This window comes from Cucurbita moschata, unplaced genomic scaffold (genome assembly GCF_002738365.1).
Source record: "Cucurbita moschata cultivar Rifu unplaced genomic scaffold, Cmos_1.0 Cmo_Scf00016, whole genome shotgun sequence".
NCBI lineage: Eukaryota > Viridiplantae > Streptophyta > Magnoliopsida > Cucurbitales > Cucurbitaceae > Cucurbita > Cucurbita moschata.
In genome coordinates this window covers 2,369,525-2,386,065 of record NW_019268532.1, presented here as the reverse complement: position 1 = coordinate 2,386,065, position 16,541 = coordinate 2,369,525, and the positions used below count along the sequence as shown (strand labels likewise).

At 34.9% G+C, this 16,541-nt stretch overlaps 2 protein-coding genes across 3 annotated transcripts; one reads left to right on the top strand and one right to left on the bottom strand.

The window, feature by feature from the left end:
- Positions 1-1,469: 1,469 nt before the first annotated feature.
- Positions 1,470-4,249, top strand: LOC111454190 (cysteine protease RD19A-like). Of its 2 annotated transcripts, XM_023095557.1 has the most exons (5): positions 1,470-1,975; positions 2,091-2,210; positions 3,407-3,653; positions 3,789-4,076; positions 4,108-4,249. In XM_023095557.1, exons 1-4 carry the CDS (start codon positions 1,505-1,507, stop codon positions 4,058-4,060), a joined length of 1,110 nt encoding a protein of 369 aa, XP_022951325.1. In that variant the 5' UTR covers positions 1,470-1,504; the 3' UTR covers positions 4,061-4,076; positions 4,108-4,249. The 2 variants fall into 2 exon arrangements, with proteins under 2 accessions (XP_022951325.1, XP_022951324.1); XM_023095556.1 differs by having other exon boundaries at positions 3,789-4,249.
- A 1,442-nt stretch (positions 4,250-5,691) lies between these two features.
- On the bottom strand, positions 5,692-15,384 carry LOC111454061 (V-type proton ATPase subunit a2-like). Its single transcript, XM_023095350.1, has 18 exons — positions 15,056-15,384; positions 14,146-14,190; positions 12,530-12,652; positions 12,300-12,407; positions 11,998-12,108; positions 11,742-11,915; positions 11,386-11,523; positions 11,179-11,286; positions 10,911-11,018; positions 10,646-10,794; positions 9,200-9,353; positions 8,966-9,126; positions 8,688-8,894; positions 8,143-8,326; positions 7,973-8,056; positions 7,267-7,460; positions 6,010-6,069; positions 5,692-5,913 (listed from the first exon to the last, which is right to left on the bottom strand). Exons 1-18 carry the CDS (start codon positions 15,167-15,169, stop codon positions 5,709-5,711), a joined length of 2,427 nt encoding a protein of 808 aa, XP_022951118.1. The 5' UTR covers positions 15,170-15,384; the 3' UTR covers positions 5,692-5,708.
- Positions 15,385-16,541: the final 1,157 nt, after the last annotated feature.

The following is a 16,541-nucleotide window of genomic DNA, read 5'->3' as shown; positions in this document are numbered from 1 at the left end:
ATTTGGTAATAAATCTAAATAATTATCGTCAAATAAATTATTTTAATAAAATTATATAAACTTCCAATACTAAACCTTTAGTCTAATGTGACAGGGTAGAATAAATTATATTAAATGAGATATAGTTATAAACTTTATAATTATTGATAAAACAATAATATACCTTAAAGTTTAATTTGATTTTCATTTATTAATAAGTATATTACACATGTTAATAATTTAGCCTTTCAAAATAGATGATTTTAATAAAATTATACAAAATTTTAATATAAAGAGTTATATGGTTATTAAAGATGTACATTCAACCCAATAACTCGGACCAACCCAACCCAATCTGAACTATAAGTGTGTGGGTTGGGCTGAATAAGCATTTCGGGTAGGGTTGGGTTCATTTCTTTTGACCCGAACAGAATCGGTTTGGTTTCGAGTTCGTGAGCAAAACCTTCGAGTAGATCCGAGACAAATAAAAATATATAAAATATTTTGTATTAATAGATTTGCCACGGTGGTATTGAGGCCAATTTAAGTTTATTATAATTATACTGGTTGGAATAAACAATAATAATAATAAATTATAAAATATTAAGGAAAAAAATGTAAAATAAATAATAAAATAATAATAATAATAATAATGGAGAAAGTAGAAAAAAAAAACCTGAAAAAAATTCTTTAATATTTTATCCAAAATATCTGTTCTTGGACCGGACATTGCAGTTACTGTATTTTTCCATTCGGACCAAACCGAACCGCTACGTGGCATCAAGGTTGCCAATCACATCGCGGTCTATCCATTAATTATATCTCACTACCTAAAAATATCTCCTTTTTTTATTATTTCTTATTTATTTTTAATAATTTGTTTTAACTTTTACATTATTCTGTTTAAATTTTTAAAATTTTATTTTTTTAAAACTTTTAAATAACAAAAACTTTAATTTCTCTCATTTTCATCTTTAAACCGTCAGTAATTTTACCTTTTACATTCTTTCAGTCCCAACATCGAGCCGCCGTGGTTGGAGCTTGTAAAATAGGTTATTGGTTCTGTTGAAGGAAAACGCTTGTTGTAGAGGAACGTATAATTATCAGCTCGAGAAAAAGTAACTTTGAAGAAACTGTGTACACCGTGCATTAGCTAAAGTTTGTAGATCGACCAGTTTGGTTGGTATTTTCAGTTTGTTTAAGTCCTTTTCAACCGTATTAATATTTTAATTTAGAAATAATGAATAAAATAGATTACCATATATTTTTTTTTAATTTAAAATATTATTTGATTTCAACTTAAATTAAGATATTATTTATTTATAGAAGAAATGGATATAATTTTTATTTTTATTTTTATATAATATCCGTCAATTTTGTTTCAAACTCGCACGGAACCTAGCCAATCAGAATCGGCTACGTGGCAGCACTGTTGCCGTTCAATCCATCGCGGTATTTCTCCATTTATTTGTAGTCGATGAGCCCCAAAATATCACGAATTCCGTCTCCCTCTTTTACGGTACCAATGGAGCGCCTCACTGTAATAGCTCTCTCGTTTGCCATTCTACTATCGGCGACGGTAGCTTACGGCGAATCTTCCGACCAAATCAATGGCGCCGAAGATGACGATATTCTGATTCGTCAAGTCGTATCCGGAGCCGATGATCGTCTCTTAACAGCGGAGCAACACTTCCAGAACTTCAAACTGAAGTTTGGAAAGACCTATGCTACCGATGAGGAGCACGATTACAGGTTCCGTATCTTCAAGGCTAATCTCCGCAAAGCCAAGCGCCACCAGAAGCTCGATCCTGGTGCCGTCCATGGCGTTACTCAGTTTTCCGATCTCACCGAGGACGAGTTCCGTAAAAATTTCGTTGGAGTAAATCGGCTCCGTCTTCCTGCCGATGCTCAGAAGGCGCCGATCCTTCCTACCGATAACCTAGCCTCCGACTTCGATTGGCGCGACCACGGTGCCGTCACGCCGGTCAAAAATCAGGTATGAGTTATTTCGGCATGAACTTGTTCAAGATAAGTCTATAGATCAGTATTTGACATCCGATTTTGATTTCTTCGGTTTTTTCTGAGAGAAGTGTGTGTTCTGGATTATTTAGGGTTCTTGTGGCTCGTGCTGGTCTTTTAGCGCTGTTGGAGCGCTAGAGGGAGCTAATTTCTTGTCAACTGGACAACTTGTTAGTTTGAGCGAGCAACAGCTTGTGGATTGCGATCATGAGGTTTGCTCCCATTCCTAATCCCCTGCCTTGGTTTTATTGCCTTTTTGTTTGAATTTCTGATTATTCATTACTTTATAAACTATAATTTATTTTATGGATCTAACGGGAAACATGTTGACGTTTTAGTAATTCGCTGTTGGCAATAAATGAATACTTCACTACAACTACTTTTCCGGAAAGAAATGAATAATTATATTTGGAGTAGGAATTAATCAACTGAAAAAAAATATATATGAATTACAAGATTTTAAGTGTATATAATATACATGTTGGATTTCAATAATCGGCCTGGAAATCCTTTCTTTTGGGTGAGAGGAAATTGTCGACAACAGGTTGTTGGAAGAAAAAATAAAGTGCTTAAAATAAGAAAGAGAGAGAATGATGAAATTTTGACTGTTGTACAATATTCTGAACATATTTCTATTTAAATATAACTCAATTCTAAAAATGGCGGAGGAGTGGCCAACTCAATCTGTGCCACTCCTTACAATTGCCGTCTAAAACTTAGTTAATATTCGACGTGTTTGTCAAATGGTCAAATGGTGAATCTAAATAAGGAAAAATCAGGTTTTATCTAACAATACACACGTATATACATATCTAAATCGTGTATATATATATATATATATATATATATCCACATCCTTACAAAATATTAATAGCTGGTAAAAAACTACTTTTAGCTACAGAAGTCATTTTTGGCTGTTTTCCATTTTGTTAAGAATAACTTCGAAATTTTGAAAAATTGTTCCTCTTGATTTTTGAAATTTAATTAAAATTTTAAAAGTACTGCAAACTTAAAATATTATTTTGGTTTCTTGACTTGGAGTTTTTTTTTTTTTTTTTTTTTTTTTTTTGTTTGTTTGTTTCTAGATTTTGAGTTTCGTTTTCTAGACTTGAGTTCCATTCAATTTTGGTCATGTAATTTTAAATGTTAAAATTTAGTCTTCAAATTGTTTTAATTTTCTTATCAAAGTTTATTAAATAATAATGAAAAAGCATAATGATTCAATCTCACATTTCTCAAATCATGCACAACAAAGTTTTGGTGGTTACGATATTGCTTGAACTTAAAACTTATTGATCAATAATTGACCACTGATATTGTCATCTTAGAGATGGTTTGGAAGAAAATTATATAGAGATGTTAGTGATTATGTCATGAATATTTGAAAATCAAACGAATGTTTTTGCAGTGTGATCCTGAGGAAGCTGGTGCATGCGACGCGGGGTGCAACGGGGGGCTAATGAACTCAGCTTTCGAGTACATTTTGAAAGCAGGTGGATTAGAGAGAGAGGAGGACTATCCTTACACTGGGAAGGATCGTGGCCCTTGCAAATTCCAAAATGCCAAAATCGCAGCCTCTGTTTCCAACTTCAGTGTCATTTCTCTTGATGCCGACCAAATTGCAGCGAACTTGCTCAAGAATGGTCCTCTAGCAAGTAAACAAAACTCTTCTTCTTCTTCTTCTTCTTCTTCTTCTTCACTACTTCAATGCATTTATTCAGGATTTTTCATCATCTAGATCTAGTTTAGTAGTTTGATAATGGTTTTAATTTCTTATTTCCCTCCTGCAGTTGGAATCAATGCGGCTTTCATGCAGACATACATGAAGGGAGTTTCGTGCCCATACATATGCTCTAAACGAAACCTAAATCATGGAGTACTGCTTGTAGGGTATGGATCTGCAGGCTATGCTCCGATACGGTTCAAGGAGAAGCCCTACTGGATCATAAAGAATTCTTGGGGAGAAAACTGGGGAGAAAATGGGTACTACTTAATCTGCAAGGGCAAAAATATCTGTGGAGTTGAGTCGATGGTCTCGTCCGTGGCTGCTACCCAAAACTGAGCCATTGTTGCCTTGGCGCTTCTATATCAAGGTAAGTTACTGGGGCTCTGTAAATATGTTGTATTTATGTTACAGCCAGAGCTAATGGAACTTGATTCTTCTCTTGGCTGATAGGTATGGCTAGTTACTGTGTTTGTCTAATTTCTATATATTTTGGATTCTAGAAATGCAGACATTCTTATTATACCATGTGATTGCTATGCTATGTATATTTGTGTTACCTTGTCTTGTCTATGTTAGTATAGGTTTTAGCCTTAAAAAAAAACATCATGCTGATAGTTGGTAAATTTTGGTTTCAATGTTTCTTTTGTTTCTTTTTGTGGGAGTCCCACATTGGTTCCGAAGGAAAACGAAACATCGGGTATGGAAACCTTCTCCTAGCAGTTAAAGCTTTGAGGGTAAAGGGTGGAAACTTTCCCCAGTAGTTAAAGCTTTGAGGGTTAGCTCGAAAGAGAAATTCCAAAGAAGACGGTATTTGCTAGCAGTGGATCTGGGTCGTTACTCTATTTTAGCCCGTTTGGCTGTTTATTTGTTTGATTCTGGTTTGAAAATAAAGTGATTTCACCTTAGTTTTTTTTTTTTCTCCTTAAAAGTTAAACCAATGTGGTTCATAATTTTGGACAGTAAGTTTAGGCCGATCTGATATTGTTTTTGTGTTCTGTTTTTAAGATTTCAAAATTAGTGAAAACTCTATTTAATGCTCAGTTTTTTCTAGCTTTTAAAAATCAGGTTTATTTTCTAAAACTATTTATTTAAATATTTTAAAATATCGGCAATGATTTTAGAAGCATGTTAAAAACAAATAACAAACTTAGCAAATAATCAGTTTTCAATAATATGAAATAGACCTCAGTGCAATTTTTTTAAATAAAAGATTGGTAATCTACTTTTCTAAAATGTTGGTAAAATCTTTAATACATTTAATTTAAGATTTGATGGCTTCTCACGCGTCGAGATAAAAAAAAAAAAAAAAAAAAACCCACCACAATAACAGCCATTTTCATAAAGAGAGCGGCCTTTGGGAAATTAACTATTGTTTTTAAAATTTAATAATATTACACGTTTTTTTTAATATGAAAAACTAATTAGGAATTTTTGAACAAACAACCAGCTAAATTTCTTTGAAAAAATATAAACAAAATTACTTTAATCCAAATGAAGTGGTAAAATTTAATCAACCTTTCAAAATCAATTAATCTACCTTACCTTAAAACCCCTTTGCTTTCTTTTTGAAATACCATACTACAAACAAAGGAATTATTCGAGAAACACTACTAGATGTTTGAGAGAAAAATTGTAAAAATACCTTGATTTTGAAATTTTAAAATCGATTTCAAAGAGATCGTCACATTGTGACAGCCTCATCGAATAATTTATTATATACACCTCAACCACTAAACTATATTTGAAGCAACGTACCAAAGAGTTTACAAAGAAAATTAAAATTTTTAAAAATACTTTTATTAACGGTCATTTACACTTGTATTATATTCAAACATTATTGTGTAGGTGTGTGTGTGGACAAACACTTCAGGTACAAAAATTAATAATATCAACAAAACTTGAAATAATTGAATAAGTGTTTGGAACTAACCTCATGATTTTCAACTAGGAGTTGAGTTGATGACCATGCTTCGAAAATATGGTGTCACTCATCCTCCTCCCGAAGCAGAGAAAAGGAGTAAGGGGAAAATTTGAATCCATCTCCTGCATAGAATTTGTTCTGAAACTCCACCCAGTGGAGCCTCAAGGCGTGTAGGAATGCGCTCAGAGTTTCCATCACTAGTAAAACTCCCACAGTTGCACATATAAAAACTGCTATTCCTATTATTCGGATGCTCCAACTGTCGAACCTGTAGATGTTTAAGAAGTTGAACATTATCAATCACCTTGTGAGTTTTTTCCTTCAATGGGGCAAAAGAAAAAGATGTGGAAGCACTACTACTAACCCCCAAGCTAGGAGTAGAACCTTGTCGTAAAATACGCTCGACAACTCCGAATGAGCTAGGCTGAATGAAAGGAAGAACGTAAAATAAGTAGATAACTAGTCAAAGAAGGTTTAACTGTAAACAACGTCACTATAACAGCTCAAACCCACCACTAACAGATATTGTCTTATTTGAGTTTTTCCTTTCGGACTTCCCCTTAAGGTTTTTACTGCGTCTACTAGGGGAGAGGTTTCCACACTCTTATATGGGATGTTTAGTTCCTCTCTCCAACCAATGTGGGATCTCACAATCCACCCCCTTGGGGCTTAGCGTCCTCGCTAGCCCGCTGCTTGGTATCTGACTCTGATACCATTTGTAACAGTTCAAGCCCACTGCTAGCAGATATTGTCTGTTTTGGTCCATTGCGTATCGCCGTCAGCCTCACGGTTTTAAAACGCGTATGTTAGGGAGAAGTTTCCACACCCTTATAAGGAATGTTTTGTTTCCATCTCCAACCAATGTGAGATCTCACAAGCACAATCAAGGGTGGATGGTACTTTAACTATGCTTAAGCTAGCTTACGTGCATCTCGACTAAAAAGCTTATAAATGATAGCTACTTAAAATATGAATATGCAGAGGGCCTTTTCGGCTCCAAATTTATAAGTAAAGGAATTGTTACAAATCACACATACTCCAATGCTTTAAAAATAGTTCAAACATGCTAAATGCTTAATAGGTTTGACCGCTCGATACTTGGATCTGTTTTTCACTTGCTGTGAATACCAGATTCATTAAATCTAATTGACAGAAATGATGCTTACATGCACAAACAACTTGAATGATGTTTAAATCCTTTCTTAAAATGCCGGGTTTAGTTTGTCAAGAAGGTAAAACACAATAGGGTCCTCATAGTACTAAAGCTTCATTTGATTTTTGGTTCTTGATTTTTGAAAATTAGGTTTGTTTTGTATAATTCTTAGCTAAATTTCAAAAACAAAAACAAGTTTCTGAGAGCTATTTTATAAGTTTTCAAGTTAATTTTTTAAACATGCATAGAAAGTAGATAACAAATTAGGAAAACCAAGGTGAAAGTAGTATTTATAGACTTAATTTACGGTCACCAACCTAGGCATAATTTAGTAGTTTTTAATTTCAGAAAGTAGATCCAATTATCAGGTAAAAACCAATCAGCCAAGGAGATTGACAGATTCCAAGAAATTTTCATGCACCAAGAGTAGCATTTACGTTAAAAGAGTGATAAAATGCTCTTTTTTACCTGAGGGCCCATAGACGTAGATAAGATGCTGTGTTAGAAACTGCACCAAGTACGAACTCTATGGTATGTATAAGTTGGTGTACAAAGACCTCGCTGAAGTCAAAGTCATCGTGGCTGGGGGAACTGTGGTGCTGTTTTGTTTCAAGATTGTCATCCGTGCCGTGAAGTAGGGAGTAAGATTGACCTTGGTGCCTCTGGCAAAGATAAGATAGAAACGGATATGAACCAAGATATCTCAATCATGTAATATAGAAGATTCTTGGAACGTTAAAATTTTAATGTATTTTAAGACTTTTATTAACTCTTGAAATGTCTCACGAAGGGTAAAGGTTTTCATTTTGAAGCTCTCCTTATCCAGAGACCAAATTTCTTTGTAGTTCTATGTAGTTTAGATTGCATATTTAGAATCATTCAAGCTTGATCGATCTTGCTTGTGGAGTGATTTGAATCTTAAAAAAGTTTTTTTTTCCTTGATGATCACCCAGGTAATCTAAGTCTTACTTTCCCTGGGGGGAAATCAAATTGATTTTGGGGTTTTAACATTTGTGAACAAGGGTTGGCATGTCTAAGTACCTACGAGGGTTCTTAGATTCAACTGGTCAGGGTTAACTTATCAGAAACGGCCCGTGAATGCCAGGTACGAAAAAAAAAAAAAAAAGGAAAGAAGCTGCTATAAGAGACTAGAAAAAAACATAACATGACTTACTTCTGCATTCTGTTTCCTCAACAGAAAAGGCTTCGGAAGCAACATCCATGGCACGGCAGTGAGGGCAGCCAAAAGTAAAAGAACCTGGCGTTGTAAGATATAATTATTTAGAGTTGGTTCCAGTTCAGTAATACGAAAAGAAACTTGAGTGACATTAAAACATCAAGAACCTGAACAAACTGCTGCCCTGGAAAAAGCTCATTTTCACCTAGATCATCTGTAGGACTCAAGAACATGTATATCATTACGTGATACAGATCGGCTTGAGATCCAGAGCACCATTTTACAATTATGAGAAGCGAGAGGTAGCCGAATAAGCTGTTCAAGAATATCATCTGCGGAACAAATTGGTACCTGAACAACAATGAAATAGAATTTAACAATTTTAGAAGAAAGAAATAAAAATCTTATGATATATAACCGTGTAAATAGATTTCATGCAAGAATCCACCATCAGGACGAATTTTCAAACAATGAACCCTACAGAAAGCGTGTCATAAACATTTATGACTTTGTTAGGAATCCTAAATCTTTACAATGGTACGATATTGTCCACTTTGAGCATAAGCTCTCATGACTTTGCTTTTGATTTTCCCAAAAGGCCTCATACCAATCTGAGATGTATTCCTTAAATTAGCATACGTGGGACTCCCTCCCAATAACCCTCAATCGATTTTACTGACAAACATGATAGATCCGTCTTACTACAACTCACCAGATGTTAATTTTTTCTTCAAAGAATTTCGCATTGAAGTAGCTCAATATAATTCCAAGATTCATTTGAGCAACTCCCAGTAGAATCGACATCTTCATCTTCAACGAGTTGAGAAAAGGTAATTCACTTCGAGTGCCATGCCACTTAGGATCCACACCAAATGGATATGTATCACGAACCTTTATTAAACCTATGGTAGTGGCATCCCTGAAAAACGAGGGATGTAAATCACTGGCACGGAGGAAAGTAAGCTAAAAAAGAGTTGCATTGTTTTGTACCTGCATGAAGTATGACGACAACCATATGCAGAAGGCCCAAACAATTCAAAAGGGACAGAAAAAAATTCATTATAAATCAGTCCTGTGTAGATTGAAAAAAGTGCCATCATCATGATAACATAACGGCCCGCAAAAGTCATTTCCACGATATCTCCAAGTTTCTGTCATTAACAATGTCAAATAAGCTTACAGACAAGGGACATGAAATTCACACTCCAAGACATTGGGAATTACCTGGCTGGAAAATTTCTTCTCCCTTATTATAAGATATAATGTTGCCAGCAACAAGCATATTCCATGGCCCCAATCTCCGAACATTACAGCAAAAAGGAACGGAAAGGTGACAATCGTGTAGACCCCAGGATTTGCTTCCTGATACTTAGCAATCCTGCAAATTACTATTTACCTTAGGCATCTGCACAGTAAATACATTTGAAAATATGAAATACAAATGAAAGAACAACATACATCAAATGTAAAGAGTATATTAGGTAAATCTCCAGGACAAAAAATGTCCTCTTTTTGCCAATTTACATGGATAACTTAAAACAAAATAATTTAGACATTCAGCATGGTGATATTTTCTGCACTGCAGGCAGATGCAAAAATAACTACTGATATCAAATGACTCCAATTTTGAGTTGGTGGTACTTTCTTCTTAGGCGTAGTATAGGCAACAGTTAAACTTTATCCTTTGCACCTCATAGGGTGCTCAAAAGTTAAAAACTATGCGGACAAATGTGGTCACAACCTTATACATCCTTTCCATTCCAAACAATCAAACTAAATAAAAGAAAATATCACCATCCTTTAGTGTTCCACGTTCCTATTCTTCAATTTGCAGGTGATATGCTTCGGTTTTGTGGGTATGATGATTCCATGCTTAATACTCTTATTAACACAATTGAATTATTTGAATGGTACTCCGGTCAAAACTCAATTGGGAAAGATCTGCTTTGTGTGGAGTTCATGTAGACGATTCCAAGCTTCATCAGTGGCCTCTCTTTGAACTGTCAGATTGTTTTTTTGCCTTTTATGTATCTCAGTCTTCCCCTTGGTGGTCATCCTAAGAATTATATTTCTCCGTCAACTTGCTCTCTCTCTTAGATGCGAACGCTCTACAACATATTTTCTTTGATTGCCTTATTCTAGGCAATGTTGGTTTAAGCTACTCTAGGTTTTTTTATCTTTAGTGGGTATTCTCCAGTTCATTCAAGGAAAATATTCTCCATTTGCTTATTGGTCCTTCTTTGGACCCTAAATCTAAAATTTTGTTGTCCAATGCTGTTAGCTCTTTTTTTTTTTTTTTTTTTTTTTTTTTTTTCTGAACTACGGTTTGAAAGGAATCAAAGGATCTTCCACAACAAGCAGCTCCTTTAGTTAGTTTGTTTCAGTCCGGCTGGTCTCAACGCTTCTTCTATGAGTTCTCCTTCTAAACATTTTTCTAGCCATTCTATTCAAGATTTATGTCTTAACAAAAATGCTTATTTTCACCTAATTGCTTATTTCTGTGCTCTTTCTCTCCCTTGTGGAGTTTATATCTTTTGAGCTTTAGTTTCTTTTCATTATATCAATAAAATGTTTTGTTCCTTGTTAAAAATAAATAAATAAATAAATAAAGTATGCAACCAGACTCCTGAAAGAATTAAAAGACAACAGAATTCTATTGAAAGAACTTACCCATATGCATCCACAATTTCTTGAAATGTAGAAGTAAATTTGTTTGTGCGGAAATATGTTGGTGGTGCTTCCTTCGTTTGCAGAACATGAAAGATAGCCTCAATCTGTGATTTGCTGTCGAAGGTAGCCTTCTGGATCACATTTTGAATCTGCTAGGAATTTAGGCCAAGTTAACTAAAAATTACCTCAACATGTTTTGCTTGCACGTTAGACCATAATGATTTATAAGAACATGTTGATTACAGAAATTAAACACGAAACAAACCTGATTTGTTGCAAAAACAGGACACCAACCTTCACCTACAAGGCATTTCTTTGTTACGTCAACACTGAGCATATTCAAAGTGTGGTAAACTGACTTTTCCTTCTTTACCTACAAAGTCAAAAGAACAGAGTTCAGTGAGAATGGAGAAGTTTACACACATACATGCACGCCTAAAATGAAAAATCAAGGTCTGAGCAAAGGATACAAAAAATATTTATCTCAAGGATTCACAGCTCACTAAATTTCAAGGATGATATATGAAACAAACCAAAAGATTCCACTGCTCATATTGATGGCCAATCATCTGCAAGAGTTTACTTCGGTGCACTTGCCCCAAATCAATGGTAGTCTTCAATTCAGAGAGTTTTCCAGACACCTAAATGTCATCACAACTTCAAATGGTGATTAGGTGTAACAAGAAACTAGCAATTGGATCCTAAATCTAAAATTCTAAGGATGCATTTGAAGTCATTACCTCTGTAATCATCTGAAGTTGTTTGCCCAAGTCATCAGTGAATGGATAACGGTTTGCGCCAAAAGCTTCGCTTATTTTCAGAATTTTATTCTTTGCTCTCTCTCCGGAATAAAATATGACAAACACATTTTTCTCGACCTGGAATTGAGATGTGAGTTTTGAAATTGAAGACCTTAAAGAACAACTGGGGTAATGAATTAATTCAGGAACGATGAAAAAAAACTTCAGAAAGAAGACTAAAATTTTGGCCCAACTCCATATTTTTTTACTGTAAACAAATTATAGAAAGAGAAAACAAGTAGAATTCACTCTTTTGTAAAGTTGATTTCTGTAACTAAATGATTCCCGTTGCTAACCTTCTCCCCAGATACAGGATCAGTGACGGAACCATCAACCACAGCTTGCCTTAGATACACATTGCCCCTAGTTGAACGGAACAAAATCCTTTCAAAAGCCATTGACTTTTCTCTCAGAACTAGACCACTGATATAACCTAGCTTAACTTGTTTCGTTGAATCCGTTGTCATTTCCTACAAGACACAACAAAGTTCCAGCTACTACTCAAAAGAGCAAAACTAATGTCCAGCCAATACTAGGACAAGAAAAACATACTTGTTCCAATAGTAAAGGACTGTCGATGGACCCTTCCCCGTTTTGTTGCACTTCCAGTTCTCTTTGCTGAGCTGCAGCTATGCTTTGAGCTAGATGGAAAAACTCCCCAACCTGACACCATAAAAATAGTGGTAAAGTATCTCCTACAACAGGAATTCCATGTAATTGCCAAAAAATTGATGAAATACTAGCTCTATTGATCTTGGATTATAAAACGCCCTCAATGCAGTACTATGCAATATTACTAAACAGTAAAGACCAACAGAATTCTAGAAAAATCCTATCATTAAAAACATCCACACCTTCTGAAGTACAAGCTTATATTCCAATAGCTCACTGTAATTGCGTCGTAACTTCTCATTGTTGCCATTTATCTCTAACAATTCTGCCTCAAATTCTCCAAGTTTAACCTGCCAAAGTCAAGGAAAAGCTACTGGATTTAAATCAAGAAGAAGAGAAAGAAGAAGAACGAGGAAGAGTAAAAAGAGGAAGAAAATGAAAAAAGAGGACTCCACATTATATATCTAACTACCTCCAAATTATCCAGATCAAAATCAGCAACCGCTAGAGAATTTGATGACGGTGATAAACCAGCCCTTGCCATTTGCTCCCTGAAAAACCGTAGCTTGCGGGCCATTTCCCCACATCTTTTAATCTGCTTGGTAAAGTAGCAGGCAAACAAACACCATCATACTAAATATAAGAGATTTTTTAAAATAAAGATTGCACATAACCTCTGTCAATTAAATGTTAACTGACAAAATTCAAAGAGAAAGGAGGACAAAAACAGTGATACATTGCACTTTTCACTTTTTTCCTAGATCAGGGTCGTCATGCTCATTACAGAGTGAGGGATTAAAAGTTCTATTTCACAGTGCAACCAATAAGGGAAGTAGGGAGCTAATTCAGAAAATTGATAGCATTCCAGCTAAACGTTTTGAAGTTCTTTTAGCCATTAGAAAATTCCCCAGAATAATTGGACGGAATGGTACTACATAGCATCTTAAATTAAACCCTTCAGCTTTATGCCACAAATGTCACTGCAACTATAATACATCAGTAGAACCTATTATCAACTATGGAAGCTTCATATAGCTATTAATCTGTAAAGAAACTTGTCTTGTAAGATACGAATCTAACAGCAGAAGTATAGGCAATTCAAGTGTTATCTAAAAGAAAGAGCAGACAGATCCAAGCAACATCCAGAACCACACATGTATGGACGAAAAAAAACGAAGAGGGAAAAGAAAAGGGAAAATATTCAAATGTTGTGCCCACATACTACTTCTAAGCATGTTGTTGGAAAATCTGTAGCACTTGTTTAGCATTCATAACCATAGGTCTTCTTTGAAGTTATGCCAAGTTTTTACGACTTTCTAATTGCTTAATCTCTTAGCAGAGGACAATGCAATGATGAAAGTTTTAACCAACTGTTTTTGTCCAAGCTACAGTTTTCCAATCGTACTGGCTAGAAATTCATCTAGGTTCAAGCTTCTCCAGAATACTCTGCATTCTTCTTTCATATTAAAATCTTGCACAGCCATCTAGTTGCTTATTCTATAAGCAGAGGGTGACGTTATGATGAAAGCTATAACTTGCTGTTTTTCGTGTAATACCTATGAATATAAAATACAAAAACACGATAAATCCATAACTTTTTCAGGTAAGAAAGACCACTAGATTTCCAGATAAATAAGAAAATATATTTTCTCAAAAATTTCAATCAATTTTTTTTAGTTCAACAACGTATGGGGAGGAGATTCGAACCCTCGAACTTTTTAGGTTATAATGCCCAAACTAGTATGCTCAGGTTGGCAAAATTTCTATCAATGTTGTACACCTCACTTGTCTTGAATACAAAGCTGATGAAGTATCATGTAAGTTATAGAACCAACGATGATAGGAAGTTCCTTTGGCATCAAAGTACTCTGAGTCAACTATAAAACTGAGTCTACAGGCAACTCATTATTCTATATTCAAAACCCTTAATAAGCTGTAGTACCATCTGTTTACGATAATTATTGTTACCACTTTCTAGGATTAGGACTTTCAGTTTAGAACATAAAATCCTCGTCTCAAGTTGACTAAAAGCTTGATTCCAAGAAGGAACCAGGCTTTAAGCAAAAATCAGAGAAACAGTACACACACCTGAGCAGCATACGTTCGCTGGAATGGACTTCTAGATGCATTGAGCTAAAAAGGAAAAGTAAAATATCAGATGCTATTAATAAGAATAGAAATTGTGGAATGCAAAACAGAATGAGCATTCAAGCATGTGATGATGTCAATAAGACAAATTTTCAATGTTGTCTGCCAACCTATAACACATGAAATAAGACTGAATCGATTCAAGTAAGTATACATTTCATAAACAAAATAGAATTTATTTCGGAATCTTCAAATGTTAAATTATAGTCGATGAATTAACATCAAAAGAAAAAACTGAAAATAATCGTACATAAGTTTAGAAACCTAAATTAGCCAAGCCTTTACGAAAATTAAATTCAAGCAGCAAAGTCAAAATTACAGTGACATTGACGATTGCAAACAAAGAAACTGAACCTAACATGATAACAAAGGCAATCCACTTGTGAAAATGTAAATATATGTTTTGTACACAAAATTAAATCCACTCGTGATTCTCAAATTCGTAAAGTATACTACAGGAATTAAAGATCACGTTCAGAACTTTGGAGGTCTACACTAGCCTTTACGAAAATTAAATTCAAGTAATACTCTCAGAATAACAATGACATTGACAATCACGAACAAAGAAACAGAACCTAACAAGATAACCAAAGTGATCCACTGAATACGTAAATAAATGTTTTGTGCGCCAAACGAAATCAGCGAGTGAATTCTTAATTGCTAAAGTATAGTCCAGGAATAATCAACAGGAAAAAAAAAAAAATCAGATCAGGTAGAAAGCTTAAAAAATCTACAATAACGCATACAAAAATCAAAATCAAATGACAAATAAGAACAAAGAAACGGAACCTAAGATGATAAACAAAAAGATCCATCACCAGAAGATCATTTCGAATACAACGTGACTCACATCGTTGAATTGGAAGAGACCGAGGTCGCCGAGATAGGAAACCGTCCGGTGCACCGATTCATTAGGAATGATCAGCTGCACAAATTGCATCGGCTCCGACCGCAGTAGATCCATGGAAAAACGATCAAGAACTCCGGTTAGCGTAAAAACTCAATACACAGAAATGCCAGGCCCCGGCGAAATGTCCGGCGATGAAGGTAGATCGGAAGGAACAGAAACTGAAACCAGAATCATGAAATTTATCGTTCTGCCTCGGACCGTTGGGCAATTTCGCTCCCTTTCAACGGTGTTTCGACGTGCCTTCTTTTGCCGCGCGTAATTTGATTTTTTGTTAAGCTACACATTTAGCAACTATAAAATTTAAGAACTTAATCCCTTTAAATACCTAAATTTAATATTTAAATTTAAATTATAACTATACACCAAATTTATAATTTATCCTTAATTCTTTTTAAGGTTTAAAATTTATAAATTTCCCACCACGCTTTGACTTTGTCCTGCCTTAAACGCACTCTTTTTAACACCATAAAACAATATAAAAATACGACAGCATAAATATGACTATTTTTTTTTTCACATAACTGAAAATATAATTTTTTTTTAGAAAAAATTTAGTATGATTTAATAAGTATCGCATAAAATAATACGGAATAATAATCATTAACCTACCTAATTTTGGTCGGTTGCGTTATTGAGCCATGCATATTCATACTTTATCCATCTCTAGATATGTATATTTGTAACAGCCCAAGTATACTGTTAGCAAACATATATTATCTGCTTTGGCCCGTTATGTATCGTCGTCAGCCTCACGGTTTTAAAATGCATATGTTAGGGAGAGGTTTCTACACTCTTATAAAGAATGTTTTGTTCTTCTCTTCAACCGATGTGAGATCGCCAGTTTGTGTAAAATTTCTAGAATAAAAAAACAGAGACCCATAAGTCATAGCGATTCTTTTTTTAAATTGCATTGACCCGAAGAATGGACATGGAGTAATAAGTCCATATCGATCCGAACCAATTCACTCTCATTTGTAATAAGATTCTTGCAAGAAGCATTAAGTACTGTATTGCCCTTGTTCGTGGGTATCTCGTAATCATGTATATAAGGATTTAGTAATCTTTCATTTTGTAATCTTTCACCATAGGCCACAATTGTTGTAGTATATATTGTGTAAGAGCTCAAGCCCATTGCTAGCTGTTGTCCTTTTGGTGTTAGGTTCTAAAACCACACCATTCGTTCCCCTCTTCAATCAATGTGAGATCTTACTATCATCAGGGATCTCACAATCAACCCCCTTAGGGGGTCTGACGTCTTCACTGGCACACAATCTCGTGTCTGGCTATGATATCATTTGTATTGGCTCAAGCCTATCTCAAGCAACTTTTAGGGCTTTCCCTCAAAGTTAGGTTTTAAAACCACACCCTTCGTTTCCCTCTCTAACCAATGTGATATCATTTGTAATGGTCCAAGCCTACCTCTAAC